A 24,782-nucleotide genomic window follows, 5' to 3' on the forward strand; every position below is an offset into this window, starting at 1 on the left:
AGAGGAATTTGCAGATAGGTAGGTACAGAGGCAGAATTGCGCGAATGTTCCTCGAGGAGTGTGAGTGTTGGCATTTCACATACAGTCGAAATTTCAGCAAATGCTTGCAGCTGGAAGTTCGCCCATACAAGAGGAGTTTGCAGCTCAAAGGGTCTGGGCAATGGTCGTTTGTAGGCAGAGAACAGAGCTCTCAAAGATTTGGGGAAGAAGGAGGAAAATGGAGAAGATGAAGAAACTTGTAGTTTATGCTTGAGATAGCATCTAATGCTAGGCTAGGCTAGATCTAGAACCTAAAGCTCTGATACCAATTGTAGGATCCTGTAGGATAGAATAGATGCATCTTGCAAGAGGTGTGAGAGCACAATGTAAGCAATATGGTAGATCTCTATTATGATTGTGAGAGAGAAGACTCTCTTTTATAGAAAGGGGGAGAAGGTAATACCTTCCCTACATAGTGGCAATCAGTCCCTACATCAGTGGGAATCAATCCCTACATCAGTGGGATTCCCTTTGTCTTACATCATCACGTAGGTCACACACTAGACACATCATAGCACTTGATGTGACTTTACAACACACACAAACACACATGTGACTCCCCTAGATGCACATATGCACCATAGAGCAAGCCCTTGATCATACTTACCCCAACAGGTAGCACCCACAGTTTTGTTAATTGCAAGACCTTACAGAGGGTGGGATTGATTGCTGACCATGGGCTGAGAGTAGAAGTGGCCAATGGACGGCACATGATCAGTAGATCTTGTTGCCAAGATGCAAGGATTAAGTTCTCTGATGACTATACATTTGCAGGTGTTCTCTTGGCACTTGACATGGGCCCAATAGATGTTGTCTTGGGTTGTGATTGGTTGCAATCACTGGGCAAAATCAGCATGGATTTCAATGCCTTAACACTCAGCTTTGTCCACAGGGATGGATCAATTACATTGCATGGTATTGCAGCTCCTAAATTGTAGGTCATTTCAGCAAGGCAGTTGAAGGAGGGTGGCACTCCCCGTGTTGATGATTGTGATATGCAGAGATTGCCCTTAGAATTTGCAGATGTGTTTGCTGATTTGCCATCACAGTTGCCTCCGAGAAGAGATGTAGATCATGCCATAGTCGTGGAACCGGGCAGTAAGCCAATCAATAAGGCCCCATACCGACTTTCTAAGGTAGAAGGGGAGGAAGTGGCAACTCATGTGAGGGACTTACTTCAGAAGAGTTTCATCACTCATAGCACTTCTCCTTTTGCATCCCTTGTGCTCCTGGTGAAGGACGGTTCTTACCGTATGTGCATTGACTACAGAGACTTGAATAAGGTCACCATCAATAACAGGTTTCCAATCCCCAGGATAGATGACCTGTTGGATGAACTCAAGGGTGCTCAATTTTTCACTGAGATTGATTTAAGGTCCGGCTATCATCAGAATAGAATGAAAGCTGGGGATGAGCACAAGAGAGCCTTTCGCACAGAGAGGGGACTGTATGAGTTCAAGGTGATGCCTTTTGGATTGACCAATGCACCAGCTACCTTCCAGGCACTCATGAACAAGATTTTGCAGCCTCTCCTTTTCAAATATGTGCTGGTATTTTTTGATGACATTCTCATTTACAGCAAGGATAAGTAGGAGCACATCAAACATGTCAAGCAAGTGCTGGAAATTTTGAGGTTGCATCAGCTTTATGCTAAAGCCAGCAAAGGCACTTTTATGGTACAAGAGGTTGAGTATCTTGGTCACATTGTGAGCAAGGATGGCATTCGAGTGGATCCTGCAAAGGTGAAATGCATTGAGGATTGGCCGCAGCCACGCAACCCTACTCAGTTGAGGGGATTTCTAGGTCTTGCTTCCTTCTACAGGCACTTTATTCGCAAGTTTGCCAAGAGGGCAGCCCCTCTGACAGAACTTTTAAAGAAGGATGCTTTTATGTGGTCTACAGATGCACAGCGCAGCTTTGAAGACCCGAAATTTTCCCTCGCTCATGCTCCTGTGTTGGCATGCCCTGATTTTTCACGTACTTTCATTGTGGAGGCAAATGTCAGTGGCAAAGGATTAGGGGCTGTGCTAAGGCAGGAACACGGGGTAATTGCTTTTGAAAGTAGGAAATTGGATGCTAAGGAACTGGATTATCATGTGTATGATCAAGAGATGTTGGCTATCCTCCATGCTTTCGAAAAATGGCACCACTACCTGTACGGTAGCAAAATCAAGATTAAGACAGATCATAGGACACTTAGATATTTCCTTACGCAGCCCAACTTGTCAATGAAGCAGAAGAGGTGGCTGGCTAAGGTTCAGTCTTATGATTTCGACATTGAGTACAGGAAAGGGAAAGAAAACATGGTTGCAGATGGCTTATCCCGTATGTGGGCTTGCAGTTTGTCTGCCATTTCTACCATCAACTAGGATTGGATTCATGGTATTCAGGAAGAATACATGCAGGATTCTAAGGAAGCTTCCATATTTGTGGAGTTACAGAGGCCATTGAGCCAGGGGCATGCTGAATTTAAGCTGCATAATGGGCTGTTGTGGTGCAAGGACATAATTTATTTGGTGCCAGATTCAAAGTACCAACTGCTGGTCTTATAGGAAATGCACTCATCTCCTGTGGCAGGACATGCGGGTATTACTAAGACATATGAAAAGGTCAAACAGAGCTTTATCTGGGATGGCTTGTGGCAGGATGTAGTTAAATTGTCAGTGAATGTTTGCCTTGCCAGCATAATAAAGTTAGACAGCCGGTTACCAGCGGGTCTCTTGCAGCCATTACCTATTCCAGAAGGCAAATGGACTCACATTGCTATGGATTTCATCACAGGGTTGCCTTCCATAGAGCAGGGATGGGATAGCATTTTTGTGGTGGTTGACAGAATGACAAAGCAGGCCCATTTCATACCCACTAAGACCCGTTATTCAGCATCACAGGTTGCTTGGCAGTTCATCGAGCATGTTTTTAAGCATCATGGTTTCCCTCGGGAGATTGTTAGCGACAGAGATGCAAAATCTATGGGTCACTTTTGGTGGGAATTATTTACAGCAGTGGGTACTTCTCTTACACCTAGCATTGCTTACCACCCTGAGACGGATGGACAGTCAGAAAGGGTGAACAAATGGCTGGAGGAGTATTTGAGGCATTTCTGTTATGACACACAGAAGTCTTGGGATAAGTGGTTGGCACTTGCTGAATTTTGTTACAACAGTACCAAGCACATCTCTATTGGCATGAGCCCGTTCGAGGCTATGTATGGATGCACAGTGGGTATGCCATCTTTAGTTGCAAACATGGCTGTGAAAAATCAGCAAGCAAGAAATGACTTGGAGAGTATGGATTCCCTTCTGCAATTGGCTAAAAAGAATATGCAGGATGCCCAAGCCAAGCAGAAGAAGTATGCGGATGAACATAGGAGGTATCTGTCTTTTGAAGAAGGGGATTTTGTGCACTTACGCCTCCATAAGAATCGTTATGCCTCGCTGAAAGGTAACACCAACACGAAGCTTGCTCACAGGTATTACGGTCCCTACAGGATCATCCGCAAAGTTGGCGAGGTGGCGTATGAGTTGGAGCTACCTAGGACCTCCAGGATTCATAATGTTTTCCATGTGTCCTTGCTGAAGCCACATGTCAGACAGCATATCCAAGTCCTTCCTGAGCTACCACCTATGGATGAGGAGGGCCACATACTCTATGTTTCGGAGCGCATCATGGGTTTCAGGGATCACGTACTCCGAAACAAAGTCTACACCGAGTATCTTATCAAGTGGTAGGGACTTCCTGAGGATGAGAACTCATGGCAGCCAGAGAGCATTGTCCAGGACAACCCCTATCTCCTACTGGGCTGATTATTATTTGCTGTTTGCTGCACTTTTGGACAGGCATATTGTGAAATTTTGAGGGCAAAATTCTATGGGAAGGGATGGCTGTAATGAAGGGGAAAAAAAGGGCCAAGTTAGAGGTCCTTTAGGTGGCAAATGTGGAGGGACTATATAAGTCCCCATCCACCCCCTACTATGTAGCTTTTTGATGTGACATCTAATCCTATCTACTCTCCCTCCTCCTCCTTGCTATGTGCTGCCTACGCTCACACACACTCTCTCTCCTCCCTCTCTCTATCTCTCTATCCCCTCATCCTTCACTCTTCCTCTCTCCTACCCCTTCTCCTCTCTTCTTCTCCCTTCCTTCTGCTATTCTCTCCCCATCTCCAAATCTGCCCCTTCCCCCTTCTCTACATTGGTATCAGATCTGTCCCTTTCCCCTTCTCTACAATAATGATGAGTTAGTCCAAGTATATTGGACAGCTCCTTGATTGCTTCCAGTTTGAGGATTGCAAGCCAATTTCTACTCCATTGGAGCCTGGCTTTCATTTCTCCTCCGAGGATGGAAGTCTGCCATTTGATGCATCTCTTTATTAGCAGGCTGTTGGTTGCCTCATATACCTTTGTCATACCCGGCTTGATCTTTAGTATGCCATTTCCCAGCTCAGCAGGTACATGCACAAGCCTAGTATGCAGCATTGGCAAGCAGTGCAACGGGTCTTTGGATACTTGAAGGCCAGGCAGCATTTGGGTTTACTCTATGGTTCAGAGGTCCCACTTGTTTTGCATGTATTCACGAACAGCGACTGGGCAGGATGTTACGACACTAGGGTGTCACACGCGGCAACTGTGTTATGCTTGGAGCTTCATGCATCTCTTGGTTCAGCAAGAAGCAGCCTCTTGTTGCCACATCCAGTTGTGAGGTTGAGTACAGAGCAGCTTTCACAGCTACAGTGGAGTGCGTTTGGCTTCGCAAGTTACTTGTAGATCTTGATATCATTCAATCCGACTCTAGTACGATCTACACCGACAACCAGAGTGCTTTGGCGGCTGCTAGAAACCCAGTGTTTTATGCGGGCACAAAGCATATTGAAGTCCACTATCATTATGTTCGAGAGCGACTGTCTGGTGGAGACATCCAATTGTCCTATGTTCCACCGAGGACAACTTAGTAGATCTTTTTACGAAAGCTTTACCGCATCCCAAGTTTGAGGCATTTCAACATGCTTTACACTTGGCTCCGTTTGTTACGTGAGGGATCACTCTGTACATATCATAGGTTGCTATATCCCTTTGGGACGAATATGTGCACCCATGATGTAGTTTCCAGGTATTCCTGAGATATTTCCAGGATACTTCAGCCATACCACGGAGGGGGTTTGTTAGCACTTAGCCCTAGTATGAGCCTTGTAGGTCAGGTCAACTCTATGAGTTGACTTCTTTGGTCAACCATATGGTTGACTTGGGGGCCATATAGGCCACCCTTTGTATTTTCCTCTTATCCATTTGAGCAGTACTATGTTTTGCTCCAGCTTGTTGTTTGCTTCCCGCACTCCACTCCCGTTCCATTGCTTCCTGCACCCAACAGTTCTTAGTAAGGAACTACTTCATTCCAATGAAAAGTTCTACTCTATCGAATCTCATAACATGGAAAGACAATCATTTGAGTAATCCTGAACCACCAATCGAAGATTTGGAACCATCTCTTCCCAAGATTCTGTGGCTTCAAGCGCAAAAATTAATGATGTAGCGATGACTATTGGGAATCGTTGGGATGCTCAACTTTTGTAAAAGAGAAGTGTCAATAAAATTATGAGTCAAGAAGATGTGAACTGGATGCTCATTGAGGTAACCCACCGTACGGATTCATGGGGTCCAAACGCATTGAGAGTAAAATGACATTTCTTACAATTTAGAAAAAAGAAAATGAAATTAATTCAAGCAATGTGACAAGGATTACCTGGCATACATGATTCCATGAAGTAGATAGCAGCTTTTTATTTACCTTTGGCACGGTTCAAAGGACAAGCATTAGACATGTGGCTTGGCTTACCACACTTGAAGTAGAAGGGGCTCAGGCTTCCTCTTGTGTTGGAGAATTGATGCGAGGCTTCTTCGCAAGAGTCCTCGGCATCTACTTGTTGAAGTTAGCCTTTTTATGCTTGGAGTTACCGGCTCAACGGTTCGTACGATTGTTTTTTTGTCTGGGCTTTCCATTTCGTGGCGCTGGTGAAATCCTATATCCTTGTGTCCATAGGTATTGTCAAATATCTCTGCAAAACTGATAGCCTTGTTAGTGTTTGCAGCTTGTGCCTTCGGATTTCATTTTAATAATCCTTAGGTAAACTATTCACAAAGAACAAGCGTAATGTTTGTCGATTGAAGTTAGGAAACTTCGTAGTAATATCCCTGAAGTCTGGAGATATCTGGTACCCTTTGACAAGTTCTGGCTCATCAGAGTCTTGTTGCAGGCACTCTTTTGCCCAAGTCTTGGGAGTGGAAGGATTTGCCTTCAACTCTTGCCACCAAGTGAAGGCCTTCCCTCTTAGATACATTTCAACGAGTATAGGACGGAAATTTTCAGAATAATCTATGATGGCGAAATGAGCTCTCCACTTGTTTAACCAGGAACACACATATTCTGGAGTCCTCTCATTCTTCTTGACTGAATAAATCTCAGGAGAAAGGGAGGGCATACCATAGTGTTTCTTGTGGGCTTCCTGAGTTTGTTGCAAAACTAATAGCTGCTGCTATGTAGTTTGCATTTGATTGAACAAATTCTGAAGAACATTTGCCTGAATCTGGACCACCTGCACTTGTGTTGGAGTAGAGGGTCTAGCAGCTTGATTGGGCTGAGTTCCATTGCCAGGATTTGGCTCATTGATGAGAAAAAAGATACGGAAGAGTTTTCTCCCTTGAAAAGAGAGCAGGTATTGCTCGAGATTGGTGAGGCGAGAGCAAGGTAGAGTTGTAGTAGGTTAGCTAGGATGAAAGAGGGCTGACGGAGCAATCATTTGCAGCCAGGAGGGGTCGATTTGGTGAAGTATTGGTGAACTTACGTGGGTGGGAAGGTGGCTGAGGTAGGGGTTGGATGGGCTATGCAAAGTGTGCGAAACATGCATGGGCTGCATGCGAAACATGCATGGGCTGCATGAGGGGCTAGGATGCATGGAAAAGGCGTGGCATGCAAGCCACAAACTTTCCCTTCTTTTATAACTTTTCTAAAAGGATTGGTGTCCTAGAAAAATACTTTTAGAAGGTACCCCAAAGTTTGCTTTGCAAAAAGTTAAGGAAAGAAATTTAGTTGTAGTGGGATACTTTTAGAAAGTATACCATACATGCCACTTGGCAACTTTAGAGCTCATGTGGCCATCCCCTACACATAACTAAAGTAGAGAAGTAGAGGCTTCTAGTAGTCACTTCTGCTAAAGTCACGTTCCAATGCATGCAACCGAAGAAAGTAAGTGCATGATCTGTGAAAGTGCAGTGGAATGCGAACAGCAAACTGAGAGCACACCAAGCAAACTCGAATAGTGGCGGTGGAGGAAGTAACAATTGACACCAGGAGATCAGGGATCTCGCAATAAACTGCTGGGAAGACCCCAGGCACAAGGTCACAACCCCAGGGCTGAACTGCACATTTGATCGACTGGTAACTGAGGCTGAACTGCATCTGCAAGGACACCAAAGGCAGGTATGAAGTGTGCCTGCAATGTGTAGAAAAACAGGTCAAACATTCTTAAAGGATCGTAGGTTTCAGCCAAGATCCCAGTACAATAAGCAAGTCTAACTGTGGTATCTATGAAGTTGAATTCAATACAATTATGGGATTCCTTATTACAAGCTTCATTGTAATCAATGTAAAGCTGTCTTAAATTAAGCTAAGGGTTACTTGCTTTGAAATGACACTAAGTATTTGAAACTTTGCTGGTGTAGACAAGGACAATAATAATCTGGTTGTTGTGCCTCTAACTGTGAGTTGTAGTACTGTTGGAGAGGAAGTTCATTAGATGGGATAGGGTGTTCCAATATATGTTTATTGAATGGTTTTGTTTCTTACTCTTAAGCCTGATGTAGTCTTTGATGGATCTGTTTTGAATTGAGCAGATGGACACAATGAAGCGGAGTTTGGGATGTCATGGTGTGCTGGTTTTGGATCTTCTTTCTACAATGCGTACTTTGAAGTAAGTCTAGGTTATTTAAATGCTGTGTGCTCTTTCAAACATGATTCCCGAGCTAATGATTTTTGTGTGATTTCTGCTATATTTTAACTTTCAGTTGATCTGCCCTTGAAAAACCTGACCCCAAAGTGGATGACAAAAATATTTTCAATCAATACATGCCCCAGTACTGACTGAAGTATGCAGTGGTCTGGATGCATTTTTGAATGTTGAAGTGGACTTATTTCTTGTGTTTGAAGTATGGTTATTCTGTACGGTTGCGCAAGGTATGCCAGCATCTATGTTAAGTGTTATACCAGCAGCCATGTCGCTGGTGATATTAGAAGGTATGGTACCATCAGCAATGCCAGTTGGATGACATTTCTCATGATTTAGTAGGTCTTTACTGGAGATGTGTTCGTCAGGGAGAGACTAAAATGAAATGCTCGTTCCCCTGGTGGCAGCAGTAGCTTGGATAAATAGAGATGCAGACTAATATTCAATTTTTCTTCCCTTAAGCGCCAGCCGGCGTCACACCTCAGTCCTCCCTTCATCTCAATAGTTTTGAGAGACATAATATGAAGAGCTTGCATATATGATGTTCTTGTGTGTTTGGGTGTGTAGATGTGCGCATGGGCATGTTTATACACTTGTGTACAGCCTTGTTGGACATTGATGTGTTGGTGGGGATATTAGTAGCTAGCTCTACTATGGGTGATGGTGTTTTATAGTTTTCAATCTTTTGGTTGAGATCATAAGGTTAGAACTGCAGTGTTTGTGGCTTCTTCCAATGCGCTGGCCTTCAATGCATCAACGGACACAGAAACCCTCAGCACCTTACGTGCATAAATCTGCGGTAATGACATAGAAGATATCTGCATGTCAAGCCTTGCAGAAAAGCTTCCACCTTTCGGCAACACTCTTGAACATGGAGTCCCATGCTCTTAAATGGCGCTCATGGTGTAGATAATATCTTGCCAAATGGTGGCTGCTGGGGGAACTTGATGGTCTCCCATCACAAAACTACACCCAAACGTTCCAAGTAGTGATGCTGGACTTTTTCTCCCAGATGCTATCCTCTGGTGAAGGCAAAGGGCACATGCGGGAGGTAGGAGTCACATCCTTTGCCTCCATCTTGAGAACTTGTTGGCCCTGAATCTTGTAGACTGGAGAGGATGGAGCAGGTAACGTGCAAAGCTAAACACACTTTACAGTGGCTGTGAGGGCTGCCCTTTACTCAGCTTCACAACTCGAAGTAGGAACTGTAGGTTGCTTCGTGCTGAACCAAGAAGTGCATGAAGAGCCAATGTGAGACACACGAGTTTTGTAACAACCAGCCCAGTCACTGTCCATGAAAGCATGCATAAGTTATAACCACTGAAGACTTATCATCATATATAGTCCCAAATGTTGCATTCCTTTCAAGTATCGGAAGACACGCTTCATTGCCTGCCAATGCTATTTACTAGGCTTGTGCATGAATCTGCTTAACTGAGCACTCAACTATTCCTCTCACAGGGTTTGGCCTTAAGAAGCACCTTCCACCATGCAAGCCAACTAACCTTGAATATTTGTTAAGCCCAAACTTCAAAGTACTCTGCCTTAAGAGGAGAGGGGTATTGATGCCTATTCCACTCAACTATTCTTGGAGTGAAAGCAACTTTGTTATGTCCACCCGAGGGTAGTCATGGGTGAACTCTTTGTAAGCTTTCTTTATTTTGTCTATCCAATTAGAGGCCTCTACCTTGAGGAGGAGGAGAAAATTGGATTTACTTGAAGGCGTGAAGATTGAGAGAGGGGCATGGGCTTTCTATGACTTGAGAGCATACATGTATTCTGTTGTTGACAATATACTGTCCTTTTGGGAAATGGGCCTTAAGCTTGTTGCTAGTCTTGTGGAGGCATTTATGCAAAAACCTCTAGTTAGATGTGAGTTAGTCATCACAAAAGAGATCTAGGCTATTTGTATGATTGATAAAATGGTGCATGTATCGGATCTGTTTGGGGGGAGCCAAGGTTGACCTTCAAATGTGTGAGTAGGTCAAGAGAGGAAGACACGAAAACTTCATCATCAATGTGCAATAAGATCGGCAGAGCAGGGTGTGGGCCAAGAGCGAGCTCTGTTGTCCAAGCATATTTATAGAGCTAGAAATCTCGTAAGAATAGTTGTCAAGTAATGCTAGGGACAGAGGACAGCCTTGATTGACCCGGTATTGACAATTTTTTGTCCAGCCTTTACCCTGCTCTCATAGAGTGCCTCTACTGTGGTTTCTTGGACTACTAGTCTTCTAAACAATTGAACACTTGATACTTTGTCAAGTGCTTTCTTGATGTCCATGACGCAACAAAATACTTTGCTGTACTTTGTTTCTTGATGTCCATGAAGCAACAAAATACTTTGTGAGATTGTGATCTCCACCTCCTCTATGACCACCTGAGGGCTTTTGGTCTTTGAGGTTGCGATCTCCCCTCCTTTACAATCCCCTTGAGAACTAAATGTGCGGTTTGTTGGGAATTGTGTGATCAAGGGCTTGTCCTATGATCATGTGTGTGTGTGTAGCACAGTAAGTGCTATGATGTGTCTAGACTATGACATAAGTGATGGTGTAATGCAAAGGCCCCCACATGGGGAGGTGCCTTATATTTTGGAGTCCCTATGATGTAGGGATTGATTTCCTTTGATGTAGGAGAGGTGCCTATGATCTAGGCCACCCTCTCTCCCATTCTATAAAAGAGAGGACTTTCTCTCAAATCAATGTAACATTTTTCCCTCTGGTTCCCACACTGTTCTCCATGATGTCCATCTTCTCTCCCACTCCCCAACATGTGGTATCAGAGCCTCCTTGAGCCCCTAGCCCATTCTGGCTTCAATATGCCACCTCATCATCTTCTTCTCCACTCTCCTCCTCCTCCTTCATTTCTGCCCTCTTTCTCATCAGAATTTTCTTAGCTCTATTCTCTGCCTTCACGCAATCATTTGCCAAGCCCTTTCTGTTGTAGAACAACCTCTGTAGGGCGCACCTCCAGCTCGAAGCTTGTCGCGAAATTGCGCCTCTATTGCCCGTGCCGACACTTCCTTTGCTCAGCAACTTCCCCGCAATTCTGCCCATAGCCGCGACTATCCTCTAATTCCTTCTAGCCATGGGTAGGCCACACTACAGCTCTCTTGTGTCCAAGTCTGATGACCAATGCTTGCTGGAACGAGGAGAATTCACACAAAGACCAGTCAAAGAAGGCGCACTTCTCCCAGATAGAATAGCGCATAATTTTGCCAAAGCTCTATGTTGGACTTACTTTGGTATTCAAGCTTTACTTTTGCACAGAAAGCCCTTTCAATCTCTTCTCCACACATGTGCAGCACATGGGCTGCCATGTAGGCAGCACATATAGAAGCTTACCTGGCAGTTTCGAGTCTCCCTGGAGGACATAACTTGTACGGAACAGCCACGTGGCAATCAGGAACAGTACGACGCAGTTTGGTGCATGTCTGGTGGCCAGGAACAAGTCGGCAGCGGCTGGGTACATCTGGAAGCCTACATGGAGCTTTGAAGCAAGTAGAGCTTGAGAGAACTGCATAGGGATGACAAAGAGCAAGCCGGGCCTGCATGTGCCTATGTACGGATCTGTATGGAGGGCTGCAGGAGGCTGTACAGATATAATCTACCTTCTTTAATAAATTTCTGCGCTTTCACGCTATGCTCAGCAAACCTGCACTATCTCTGATCTCAGCACTCATTTCCGGCAAACAATCTCAATCGTTCTCTCTCTCTCCAAACACACTAGGGCCCAGGACAACAGTTGCGCTGCCCCCCCCCGCCCCCCCCCCCCAATACTTTCCCACGGTGCCTGAGGCATGAGTGGGCCAGGTGCCTTCTGTCTGTCATTTTTGACCTTCTGACAGGTTAGACATTTTGTAACAAATTGATGTATATCTTTCCACATCGTTGGCCAAAAGAAATACATCTCTAATGCTTGAGTTGTAGCTGTAATTCCTCTATGCCCAGCATAGGGAGGTGCATGGCATTCCTCCAAAATCTTTTTCCTCATCTCTTGGGTGATGCATAGGCAGTCATCTTTCATTAGATACCCATCTTTTAGGGAATAGTGACTGGTGGACTGCCCCTCTTGCACTTGCTGTACAATCTCACCAAAATCTGCATCATTAGCATATTGCTCCCTCATGTCTTCCAGATCCCTATGATAAGCAAAAGTCACATTGTTCACGTGGGGTCTTCGAGACAAGGCATCTGCCACTCTGTTTTGAGCTCCTGGAGTATGGACAATCTAAAAATGATACATTGACAGCATGTTTGCCCATTTCATGTGCTTCTCGGAGAGCTTTGTTTGAGTCAAGAAATATCTCAGACTTCGGTGATCTGTCTTAATTGTAAAGTCTGCACCCAAAAGATAGTGCTTCCATGTATGGATGGCGTGAGTTACAGCCAACATAGTTTTGTACATGAAGACGGAGCTTCCCTATTAGGGGAGTCACTGGCAGAGGGTTCCCACATAAAATCTGGTCAGCATCTAGAGCCCTGCCCAACTCCTTCGTTTTTATCCCCAGCCTCAGGGCTAAATCCTCTGATATGAAGTTATTTGTAGCCCCGGGATCAAACAATATAAGCGCCTGCTGGTCCCTGATCTTGCCCCAAGATGGCAGCAACTCTCTTTCCTCGGGGTTTGTCACTTGGCCCAAAATGTCCGGAATTCCTCTTGCCATCGGCTTTTGCTGTCCTGGTGGCTTTCTATGCTCCCTTGAATCCGAAGGCTTCTCGGGGCACTAGGCAGCCACATGCCCTTCCTTCCCACACCTAAAACATTTCCCCTCTTTGTGAAAAATGGCTATCTGCTCAGGGGAAAACTGGGGTTTCCCTTGAAGGCTTTTGGCGCTTGGTTTCCCCTCGGCTTCTGAGGTTGAAATTCCCTCTTCGGAGCCTTGGGAAACTCCTTTTTCTCTGCTTGAGCTGTGGCTGGCTTTTCTTGTCTACTGTCCCGGCATAAAGAGAAGGCACTGTGGTGGGATCCTGCATATGCATGGTTAGGTGTAAGTGCATGGTGGAGCGCACAGACTACAGCTGGCACTACTCCAAGAAACTGGAAGGGCTTCAAGAAAGCCTTCTACAAACAGTTTATGTCAAAGCAGTTCAAAGACCATGTCCTTGTTGCCTGCGAGAGCTTACATGTGGATGCATAAGATACAGTAGAGGCCTACAACTAGAAATTTTGGGATGCATTTTTGCAAATCACCCCCTTCAAGAAGGTCTCAAAGAAGACCCAGGTAAGAAGTACAGCTCTGGTCACACGCCAAAGATTCAGGCTGTGGTTAGTACCAAGCAACTTAAGGGCATACATGATATCATGCAGGCAGCGAGACTCTGAAAATCTCTCTGTGCCAAAAGATGCATCAAACTGTCTAATGAAGTGCACACCTTTTTCTGCTTGGCCATACTGGCCATTAAAAGTTGCAAACCTAACAGACTTCCTGCTTTCTTTGAACTCTTTGGTCTTTGCTCTCTTGCTAGACTTCTTCTTCTTCTTGGCTTTGATGATCCAGAAGAAGAAGACGATGATGAGGATGAAGAGGTAGAGCTAGAAGAAGAAGACGAACTATGATGATGATTAGCCTTTTTCTTCTTGGAAGGCGTATTCCCTTTCTGGCTACTTGCTTTCCTCTTTTTGCTTTCCTCCTTTCAAGGTTTCTTGCTCTTCCTGGAAACATCATCTATAGGTTGAACATGAACTGTGTCTAGGGATCTCTTTTTGGCTGTCACCTTCTGGGTTGCCCCAAAAGAAACTCTCTGCATGAGGATTTATGAGCCTGCGAAACGATGGATCCCTTTTGGCTTCCTTGAGCTGTGCCAGTAAATGTTTGTTACTTGCCTCAGTCTTTTGACTCTGCTCTTGCATAGCTTGATCATTCCTGGCACTCTCCTCATGGGAGGGCATGGCATTCTGCTGCGAAGCCATCACTGCAACTATCTGAGACTTGCAAACTCTCACACACACTGTGTATGTAGCTGATGCACTCAGCCTAGGAGAAAATACCTCAACAAGAGGTGTATTGCATTCACGACTTGTGCCAGTAATAGGCTGTCAACTCAAAGCATAAACCAAAAGTATGAACCCCTTTTCTGGCTGCTGCGAAAAGCACTAAGAATTCATCTGTTTTCCCATTTTTGTCTATTCAAAGGCATGCATTTCCCTTTTGACAAATCTCTGAATGTCCTGTGTTTTTTTGCTGATTTTCTGACAAATAAAACTGTTTCTGATAGTCAAAAACTGACAAAAATTCTACCCTTTTTTTTCCAGTAACTGGATGGATAACTGTCTGGTTACACTAACACAACCAATTGGCTCTGGTTTGGTTAGATGAACAGACTGGTTAGTCTGTGACTGAGCCTCTAACCTGAGTAACTGAGCTGGTTGCAGTGTGATTACACTAACCAGACTGGTCGGGTTGAGCCAACCTAACTGGATCTCTAACCAGGTCACTAACTGTGGTCAAGTTATCTAACCCAACATGGGTTTGCCACATCAGCACGTGTGCTGGTTGCCACATCATCTGTCCGCCTATGCCATGTGTCTGCCACGTCAGCAAGCTATTCTGAGTGCCATGTCAGTTGACACGTGTCAAATTGACACATCAACACTGCCACATGTATGTGCCACGTGGGCTTTCAGACTGCCACATCACTTAGGCGCCACATGTAAGTGCCACGTCATCACCTGCAGAACTCACGGCCTGCGCCTGCGTGAAGGTTTCACCTTACGTATCTCACGCTTGGCTGTCACCGGATCCCATCCCGCTGGTTTAGAGCACCACGTCGTGCAAGTACAACCGCAACCACTACGATTTCCTTCATGGAATCAGCATCTCGACTTGACACATCAACATTTGTTGCGAGACCTTGGTTGTGTGCAAGAATTTGCGTGTTGGGTCCGTCTCAAACAACAAAGGCTTAACGGAAATTCAAACGTAGCTTTGTGTCACCAAAAATCTATACGTGTGCGATTATGGCCATACAATCCACACGCATCGTTTTGCAAGCTTCTCCAAGTCGGTCGCCCCAGCGTGGTCTTCAGAGCTTTCCGTCAATCCCTGTTATCTGGTTGGTTTGTGACGGAATAGATGCAAGTGACTGGTGACACGTTGTCTGCTTCATCTTGTTATGTTTCATTTGGAACCGCTTATGCCATTGTTTGCGAAACTCAAACATCCACCCACGCCATCAACGGATTCGTACGCATCTTGCAGGTGTGATATACTATCACGGGTTGCTCTGGAAGTAGCTTGCAAGCGTGGATGCTCCCTCAACGTTCATTCCCTATGTCAATCTCATGCGTAGGCTCAAGTGTTGTGTGCCATCATCGTGCATCCCTTTGGATTACTAATTCCTTGGATCGTCACTGTTTAAAAAGACAGTATAGCTGCGCTCTGATACCAATATAATCTACCTTCTTTAATAAATTTCTGCGCTTTCATGCTATGCTCAGCAAACCAGCACTATCTCTGATCTCAGCACTCATTTCCAGCAAACAATCTCTCTCATTCTCTCTCTCTGCAAACAAATTAGGGCTACAATAGTCAGGTTGGACCCCCCCGAAGGTCTTTATTGGAGAAATTTCTGAGTGCATGAGTTCAGCGTAGAGATGCTGTTACAAAATTTCAAAAAACATGAAATGATTACAAGAGCTCTCAAGCTCATTCTTTTGGCAATAGCCACTTGTCAATTTTCTAACTAGTTCCTAACCAAGTCCTAGTTACATGCCTCAAGAGGGCAAAACTTTAGAGTCTTCTTAGCACTTGCTCACGCGAGTGATCTCCCGAATGCTTGCTAAGGCTCCTGTTGCTTGGGCGTTCAACCCCGCTTAACACCTGTAACAATTAATCAAAGCGCACATAGCCATGGCACCCATTAATTGTTAGCGCTTTTGCATGCAAATCAATTCTAGACTCTGTGGGCGTCCCACTAAGCAAAGATGCGCACATAACCTAGAACAAATTCTTTGGTCAACCGAGGTCAATCCTCTTGATTGTAATTAAGGGGCTTGACCATCAATCAAAGTGCCTTAATTATGACCAAGTCTCTCCAACCGAGGTTGGCACATCTTGGTTAACTGAAGTTAACCCTCTTGGCGTAAGCCAAGTCTCGTTGACTGAAGTCAACACTCTCTGAACGAAGTTAGCGCTTTGGTTCTTTGGTTAACCGTAGTTAACCATCTTGGCCTAAGCCAAATCTTCCTAATCAGGGTTAGGCTTACCTAATTGGAGTTAAGTATCTTTGACCAAATAAATATATAACTTTTTGAACATAATTAAATAAATGAAGAACTCATTAATTATGATCAATAAATGGTCAATTGGAACTTTGACTTTGGAGTATTTACAACTTGGTGACAACAGATCTAGAACAGAGTTTTCAGGGCTGGATCACGACAACCAGGTGGGTGGGATGTTAGGGACAGTTTTGTGACGACTGATCGGAATGACTTGGAAAACAGCTGGGGCAAAGCAAAACCTGCCCTTGTGGGCCCATTGACCATTGATTTGAAGAGCAACTTGTGGAGCAGTCCAGCCTGCCTCAAGGTCCAATCTAGGGGCGTCTTGGTGTAGCAATTGAGGTGGTTGACTGCAGGGATCAAGGAACTCAAGAGCTTCACCATTGGCTTTTATCAGAGCAGCAAGGAAGATTGAACTTGTGCCCCACCATTGGCTGCATATTGGAGCAGCAAGGAGGTCAAGCTTCCATGCCAAGCACTGCCTTACGAAGGTCTATGAGGATTCGTCGGAAGGTGTGAGTGTGGGGCACCCTAACGAGGCCAACTCAGGCTCTAGGAGAGCACGCAAGCCAAGTGTTTTGGAAGTGCCATGGAGGTAGGAGAATAGCCTTGTGTGTGTTCAGGGTCCCACATCTAAGCAGCACTTTGTTGATAGAGGGAGGGCACACTGAACATAGCTTGTTGGGCGAGGACAAGTTGCAGGTACTTAATCTTCCAAGATTTGATGGGTGGGAGGTGTGAAACTTTGAAATTTGCGGGAGTAGCAAAATTTCAGTTGCCGCCGAGTTTTCCCCCTCCGGCGGGTTCTGTGAGATCGGAGATTGAGAGAGAGAGCAAAAGAGTGAGCTTGGAAGCTGAAAGCCTGATAGCTGAGTTGAAATAGAAGAGTGTAAAGAGTACAACTCAAAGAGTGAGAGATAAGGTTTTGTCCTAGTGACAAAACCTTAGTAGTCACTAACCATAGTTAGTGAACTAACTGCGGTTAGGGGGAAAAACCTCTTAAAGAGGGAAAAGTGCCCCTAACTAGCTTATTAAATTACATTGGTCACTGCTGAATTATATCTATAATTCTAACAGGTTCTACATTTCTCTTATGAGCATTGTCTAATTACTGTGTGTACATCTATGCATAGTACACATTAAGAAAATAAGTTTGAGACTTGAATATACTGTTGTGTGAGTTCTTAGGTTCATGATTTCCATTCTCCTCCTCCATCTCTTCATCCAGGTCTTTTCCATGGCTTATTGCACCATAGTCTGGCCTGAGTGGTGGGCAGGGGAATCTAGCTTGTAGGTCTCCATCTCCATCTCCATCACCATCCTCCATCTCCGTCACCATCCTCCAATTGGAACCTTATTGAGAAATTGTCCTACAAAGTGGGAAAATTTCAAGGGTTGGATAGAATTGGCACAATGTCTCCCACTAACCAAAGAGGAAGATAAGGCTATATTAGTGAAATTTGGTGCTAAGGATGACATAAAGAATGTAACCATCCCGCTTGAACATAAAGCCTTCGGCCAATACCCTACAATAGTGGATGGTGGTGCAGGTGTCAACATTCTTGCAAAATATCTCTATGAAGAATGGAGACTACCACCAATGAGTAATGCTACATTCAGCATACGCCTAGCTGAACACACTAAGATGAAGTCAGTGTGCCAACAAAAATTGCAGAAGTTAAGTTCACTCAGACAATTCACTATACTAGATCTTCACCAAGGATGGACAGCCTACCAAATATTGTTAGGAATGCCATGCCTTAGAGAGGCTTGAGTACTCCGTGATTGGGGTATAGATAGGATCACAATCTAGGATAGGGATACTACGGTGAAAATTAAATTTGGGACTTGGGAAAATCAAGCCCACCATACCCAAGAATATTGATGACACTTCTTCCACCACACCCATTGGCCACAATTAATAAACTGCAAGAAAACACATCCAATGTTGCCAAATTTGGATGCACAAATGATATAGCTAGAACCACCATTTGGGATGATGAATCAAAAGAGGTGGATGTATCAACAATACGACAGGTATAGAATGGGATAGTGATCTTGAAGAGGCCATCATTGAAGAATATAGTGAAGAATTTGATTGGGATCTAGAAACAAAAGTGAATAATGCCACATTCGAAGGTCAATTCTTTGATAACGACTTGGCCATACTCCACACACTAATGGTAGTAGAGTATCTCAAGGTAGACCCTCTTTTAAAAAAAAAAAGCTAATAGTCAAGGAAGTCAAACAAGCGTGTGCAACGCCAAAAGGATAAGTTGGAGCACTTCAATGAGTTTGAAAGGATGCAAGCTAGAGTTCTGGAACTATATTTACCCAAGCCCACCCAAGCCGAAACCACCAAAATTACAATGGGACCCAAAGGGCCTTGAGGGTGCATGCATAGCAGAGGTACCAATATTTGAATACCAAATGTTCATTGAAGACCCAGTGCCAGTCTCCCAAGGCAAAAAGTTTCGCAAGTTCAAACCCAATGTGTAGATGAAGACTAGATTGGATAGTATACACAAAAAAGAAAAGCAAGTGGACATCAATTCAATGGTCAAGACTTTTCTACAACAATCAGGAGCATCTACTCTTGGGTGGTCTTCCGTTGTGCATACCGTTATTGTGTTCGCTAACATGGTATCAGATCCTTGATGGAAGGTCACAAGTGGTGGGAGTTCGAAGGCCAGGACGACCTGATTCAGGCTTTGGGAATGAGCTTCTACGTTTGAAGGACCAGTGCCCTTGCAAGGAGGGTGACTCAAATTCAGGCAGTGTATGAAACTTCTACCTCTTTCAGCTCATTATCATTGTCGAACGATGTACTACTTCAAACTATGCGGAAATGGGCAAGCTGGATGGGTCAAGTTACCCCCTATGGAAGATGAAGGTATGCAGCCACCTAGTGAGATCAACTTGGGAGATTATGATCGAAGTGGAGCTAATGCCACAGAGACCAGAACTGCAGTCACTGTGACTGTGGCGGCAGTTACGTCACTCGCAGACCTTATAGCAGTGAAGGATTGGGTGATGTGTGATGTGAAGGCCCTGGCCATAATCATTCGCACCACTGCAGATTCAGTGCTCCCGCATATTCAGTTGGCGCGGACACATCCTTTGCTGCGTGGACGGTGGAACATACTGAAGAATATTTTTTGAGGTGAATAATGACGCGTGGATTCTAGGCCTTGAGACGGAGCTGTACGACATGACTATGGAAGAAGGGGATACGGTACAGGACCACGTCACAATCAGCTTGAATCTCAGCCAAACAATGGCTCACAATGCAATAGCAAACTCTTGCTCAATAGGCATCCAAAAGTGCATCAACTTACAGCCAACACTTGACCTGAGCAATGATGACCTGACACATGTGCATTGTGGACAGATGACTGTCTGGCTCTAGTGCACAGATGACTGTCTGGCTCCTCAATATTAATCTTGCATGGCCTCTTGTAGACTGATATGATTTTCTAAGAGCATTCTTTCACAGAGACATCGTGGTGTATCCCAATACCTTGTTTTCTTATGGTCTCAGATATCAGTCTTGGGTGTGGATGCCCTCCTTAGTGGCTCCACCCTGTTAGTTTTCTCATTGTATCCAGTTTTCTCTAGTCTCATAGACCATTTGGTCTTTTGAATACTATAATAAACTCTCTTTCTTTCAGAAACGCTATCAAGCATCTTCTTGTTTCGCTCTGCCGCCTTAAGCTACCACTTTCAAACATTGCGAAGAAAAGCTCTTTCTGATCAGTCTATTGATGTCAAAAGTTTCCACTGCTTAGTTCACTTACGATAGCTGGTTGTACTTACCTGATAGTCCTAACACTATAGCTGCTGCTGTTGTTTCAGGTCATGCCGAAGCAACCAGGATTTGAGGAGCGGGCAGATTTGTACAAATTATATCACTATCTAAACCACTATAATATGTTTGGCTCTGGTTATCGCTCGTCCTGTACTTCAATCTTAGACAAATACATGCGACTTGTAGGAGTGTAGAGTGGCTTTGTACAACTGATACAATCATAATTGCCTATGTAAAAAGCTTATTTAATTTGAAATATCAAAAAATATCCTTATCATTTTAAAGTCAGAATGGTGTGCATTTTCTTTCCTTCACGAGTCTCCCCCCCTTCAACTAGTAGTTTTTCATGTCTGAAAAACATTTCAGAGTTTGTAGTAAGATTTATTTCGTGTACTAGATGGTGGGCTTGTGGGGATGTGAATGTATTTCATTCCACTTGCCTTTTCAGTTTGTATCTTGAAATTGCATGCATTCTGTATTGTTTTTATGCCATTTTAGATATGTATTTTTAAGAGAGCCTTGTGGATTTTGGTGAAGCTGTAACTAATCGCGAATATAGTAAGGAATGCATAAGAGTATTGAGAAGTTCTCGCACATCTCTTGACCTTCAAAATACCAAAGTATATTGTTTAGTTATAGATTAAATATCCGGGTTTTTAACAATATTATGGTTCAAAATTTTAACATATTTTTGTTATTTGAACATGTAGGAAGGAAATTGTGCACGTAGCCATAGTGGGTCTCTTTATAAGAGTAGGGCATATAGCCTCCTTATCGTGACGACACTCACCCATATTTAAAGCATAAGGCAAATCATTTCAAAGTTTCTCTATACTTAAAGGTTAACATTGATGTACATTGTAGATTGACATCACACATGTACGTTGGCATGGTACATTTGCCCAAGGTTGATAATGCTTGTGGGATTTTAAGGATTATGAAGAAAATACACGTGTCTAAAACAAAACTATCTTTGGAATGTGACCATGCCAAGTTTTGGAGGCATTCTGAAGGCATTGCAAGAAGAAAAAGAAAAGTGGGGTAATAGAAAGAAAGAAAGAACCTTTATTAAAAGTCTTCGAAAGATGGAAGCCTCTATGAGATTGAAAAAACCAGCTACAATGAACCGAATGGGTGGGGTAGCTAAATGGATATTTGCATCCAAGACAAATACAAATATGAGTATTAAATAACTGAACCCATGGAGATAGTTCTACTATATGGTATCATGGTGATGATCCTCTTTATGTTGTCTGAGGGAGATAAGCCCGTTGGGTGGTTGAGAATGGACAAGTGGCTCTAAATCGATGAAGGCTTTGATGGTGGTTAGTACTGTGGAGGAATGAAAACCTTGATAGAGCATTGACGTCGATCGACTTGTGTAGTTCGTTGTGGTCTTGTGGTGGTGGTAGCTCTCTATCAGGCAAAGTGTCACTATCACCCCCATTGGCTCTTTGGTTTGGCAAACATGGAGGGAAGATCCCTAATCCTAGCAGGTTTGTCGCTTCGGGTTCGGTTGCTTCGCCTCTGTGCTATTTGGTTGGAAAAGACCGGTGATCACCCTTTGTGTAGAGGCTCACTGAGCCTCCTGATCTCATGTTTATGTCATGAGCAGCGGATCACTGTCTTGTGCAGCCTATGAATGAAGATTGCTACACCTCGATGGACTAGAGGTTGGATAGGGGACCAAATCCAGCTTTGAAGTGGTAGTGGTAATGACTTCGGATCTCATATTACATAGGACATTTAGAAGCGAAGTGATCCTTTGATTCAATCTCTAGTAGATCACATAGGGTGCAGATGTGCCCTCTCTGGTTATGGCATCAACTCGTCGAGTCTCAAGACGTGTGAAGAAACACGAAACAGCATGATTAAGATCCTCATGGAGTGGGAGAGGTGGATTCGTGTGTAGCATGATGGGTCGATAAAGCCATCTCTAGGATTGACGGCTTACTATGGGTCATCCATGCCAATAAGGAAAATTAAAGCCTCTCCACCGTGCCTAGTACACCTACGATAGATCAGGGCCGCAGAATAGGTTGCCATACATATGAGTTGGGTTGACCAAAGAATCAAAGAGAAGAGACTTTGTCCAGGGTCTTGAAGGTGGGAGTAAAAGCACTATCCCTTGAGCTTAGCGAAACCCCCCCCACAACCACACACACACACACACACACACACACGCACGCACGCACACATGCACGCATGCACACACACACACACACACATGAGAGTGCTCTCAACGGAAGCAAGAACGGAAGAGGGAGAGAGAGCGAGAGAGAGAGACAGAGAGCCACACAAGTTTTGGTGGGTGCAGAACCACCCTAATCTTCTTTTTCATTCATTTATATATGTGGAGTATTGTACATAATTGGGGTTAAGGCACAGTGACCTTTAACCCCCACAACCTCCCACTTAAAGGACAATGTGCCTTTAAGGGAGAACAACTAGTGAGCATACTATCCAATGCCCATCAATACACGACAATACTCAAACTGCTGACTAGGTAGACTCTTCGTCAGCATATCTGCAGGGTTATCATCTGTATGAACCTTGACAAGCTCTATGCGCTTGTCCTCAAGTACCTCCCTGATGAAATGGTACCTGACCTCAATGTGTTTGGTCTTTGCATGAAAGACCGGATTCCGTGCTAGCTGAATAGCACTCATGGAATCACTATGCAATGTCGGTACACCTGTATGAATCCCCAAATCTCCCACTAGCCGATCAAGCCATATAGCCTCCTTGCAACCCTCTGTGGCTGCAACATACTCAGCCTCTGTGGTAGACAAAGCCACGCACTTCTGTGCACGAGACATCCACGACACTGTACCACCTGCAAAGGTGAACACATAACCAGAAGTGGATCTCCTACTATCCACATGCCCTCTGCATAGTCTGAATCTGTGTACCCAAGTACACGCATGTCTCCTTTACCAAAGCAAATGCACATCTCCTTGGTACCCTTCATGTACCTCATGATGCACTTAACTGCCTCCCAATGCCTCTTTCCTGGATTAGCCATATACCGGCTAACAACTCCCACTGCAAATGCAATGTCTGGTCTAGTAGCTATCATAGCATACATAAGACTCCCAACTGCTGATGCATAAGGAACCTTGGCCATCATGGCCCTCTCCTCATCTAATTTGGGACTATCTGTATGACTCAGTTTCACATATGGAGGCAATGGAGTACTCACTGCCTTCCCCCCCTCCATATTGAAACGCTGCAATACTTTTGTAACATACTCTTTTTGTGAAAGCCAAAGGAGTTTCCTACTCCGATCACGTGTGATGCGCATACCAAGAATATGACCTGCAAGTCCCAAATCCTTCATATCAAAGGCCTCATGCAACTTGGCCTTTAAAGCATCTAGCTCATAAGTATTCTTGCTAGCCAATAGCATATCATCCACATATAGTGCCATGATTATCAGGCTATTATCCTTAGCCCTTTTAGTGTAGAGGCAGTGATCAATTTCACTCCTTCTAAAACCCTGGGACCGAATGAAAGCATCAAACTTCTGATACCATTCTCTAGGCGCTTGCTTAAGACCATAGAGACTCTTCTTCAGCTTGCAAACTAAATGCTCTTCCTTTTTCTTCAAAGCCTTCCGGCTGCACCATGTAAATTTCCTCACGCAAATCCCCATGCAAGAAAGCTGTCTTGACATCCATTTGCATAAGCTCCATATCCTCTACTGCCACTAGTCCAAGCATGCATCTAAGTGTGGTCATCTTCACAACCGGAGAGAATATCTCATCAAAGTCCACACCCTTCTCTTGCTTGAACCCTTTAGCAACCAATCGGGCCTTGTACCTAGGCACCTCATCACTTGTGACCTTCATTTTGTAGACCCATTTACATGGCAATGCTTTCTTTCCATGTGGCAAAGAAACCAAGTCCCAAGTCTTATTCTTCATAAGTGAACTCATCTCTGATTGCATAGCATACTCCCACTTGCGTTGATCCTCACGCATCATAGCCTCTTTGTAGCAAGAAGGCTCCCCGCAATCAGTAAGCATCACATAGTCTACCCCTGGAACAAACCTATCAGGCGGTCTAGACACTCTAGATGATCTTCTCAATGGCATTTCAGCTTGCTGTCCCACTTGCATATCAGCCACATTTGGCTCATCATTTCCACCAATAGATGATCCATCATCTACCCTTGATTGTATACCTGTGGGAGTACTTGGTTGTACCATTTCTTGCACATTTGGTGCATGGACAGCTTGCTGTCTATCAACATAGGCAGGTGGATTCACATCCTGGAAAGTGATTCTCCTCATTTCCACATCCCTCATGGGTGCCTTATGCATCTTCTTCTCATTGAAGACAACATCATGGCTGCGTATGATCTTCTTTGCTTCTGGATCCCAGAGACGATAGCCCATCTCTCCACTTTCACCATAACCCAGAAAGATGCATTTCCTAGACTTAGGATCTAGCTTCTTTCGAAGCTCTTTTGGCACATGTGCATATGCCTCACACCCAAATATACGCAAATGAGAGTAAGAGGGCTTCTTGCCACTCCATGCCTCTTCAGGAATACCACCATCCAAACTCTTACTAGGTGATCTATTGATCACATGCACTGCAGTCTTCATTGCCTCAGCCCAAAAACCACTAGAAAGACTTGCATTGGAAAGCATGCATTGCAACCTTTCTTGAATGGTACGGTTCATCTTTTTAGCAACTGGATTTTGCTCTGGA

General features: G+C 44.3%; 1 protein-coding gene across 1 annotated transcript in view; it reads left to right on the forward strand.

Annotated features, from left to right (window-relative positions):
• The window catches only part of LOC147884853 (Protein kinase superfamily protein), a 42,016-nt gene extending 21,702 nt beyond the window's left edge, over positions 1-20,314 (forward strand). Inside the window, exons 8-9 of the mRNA XM_087397719.1 lie at positions 7,923-7,999; positions 20,111-20,314. Coding sequence (XP_087253845.1) covers positions 7,923-7,999; positions 20,111-20,257 — 224 coding nt within the window. The 3' untranslated portion in view covers positions 20,258-20,314. The remainder of the gene's footprint in view (positions 1-7,922; positions 8,000-20,110) is intronic.
• Positions 20,315-24,782: the final 4,468 nt, after the last annotated feature.

The sequence above is a fragment of the Dipteris shenzhenensis genome, chromosome 26 (genome assembly GCF_047967505.1).
Source record: "Dipteris shenzhenensis isolate YYH24624 ecotype China chromosome 26, Dip_SZ_1.0, whole genome shotgun sequence".
NCBI classification, from domain to species: domain Eukaryota; kingdom Viridiplantae; phylum Streptophyta; class Polypodiopsida; order Gleicheniales; family Dipteridaceae; genus Dipteris; species Dipteris shenzhenensis.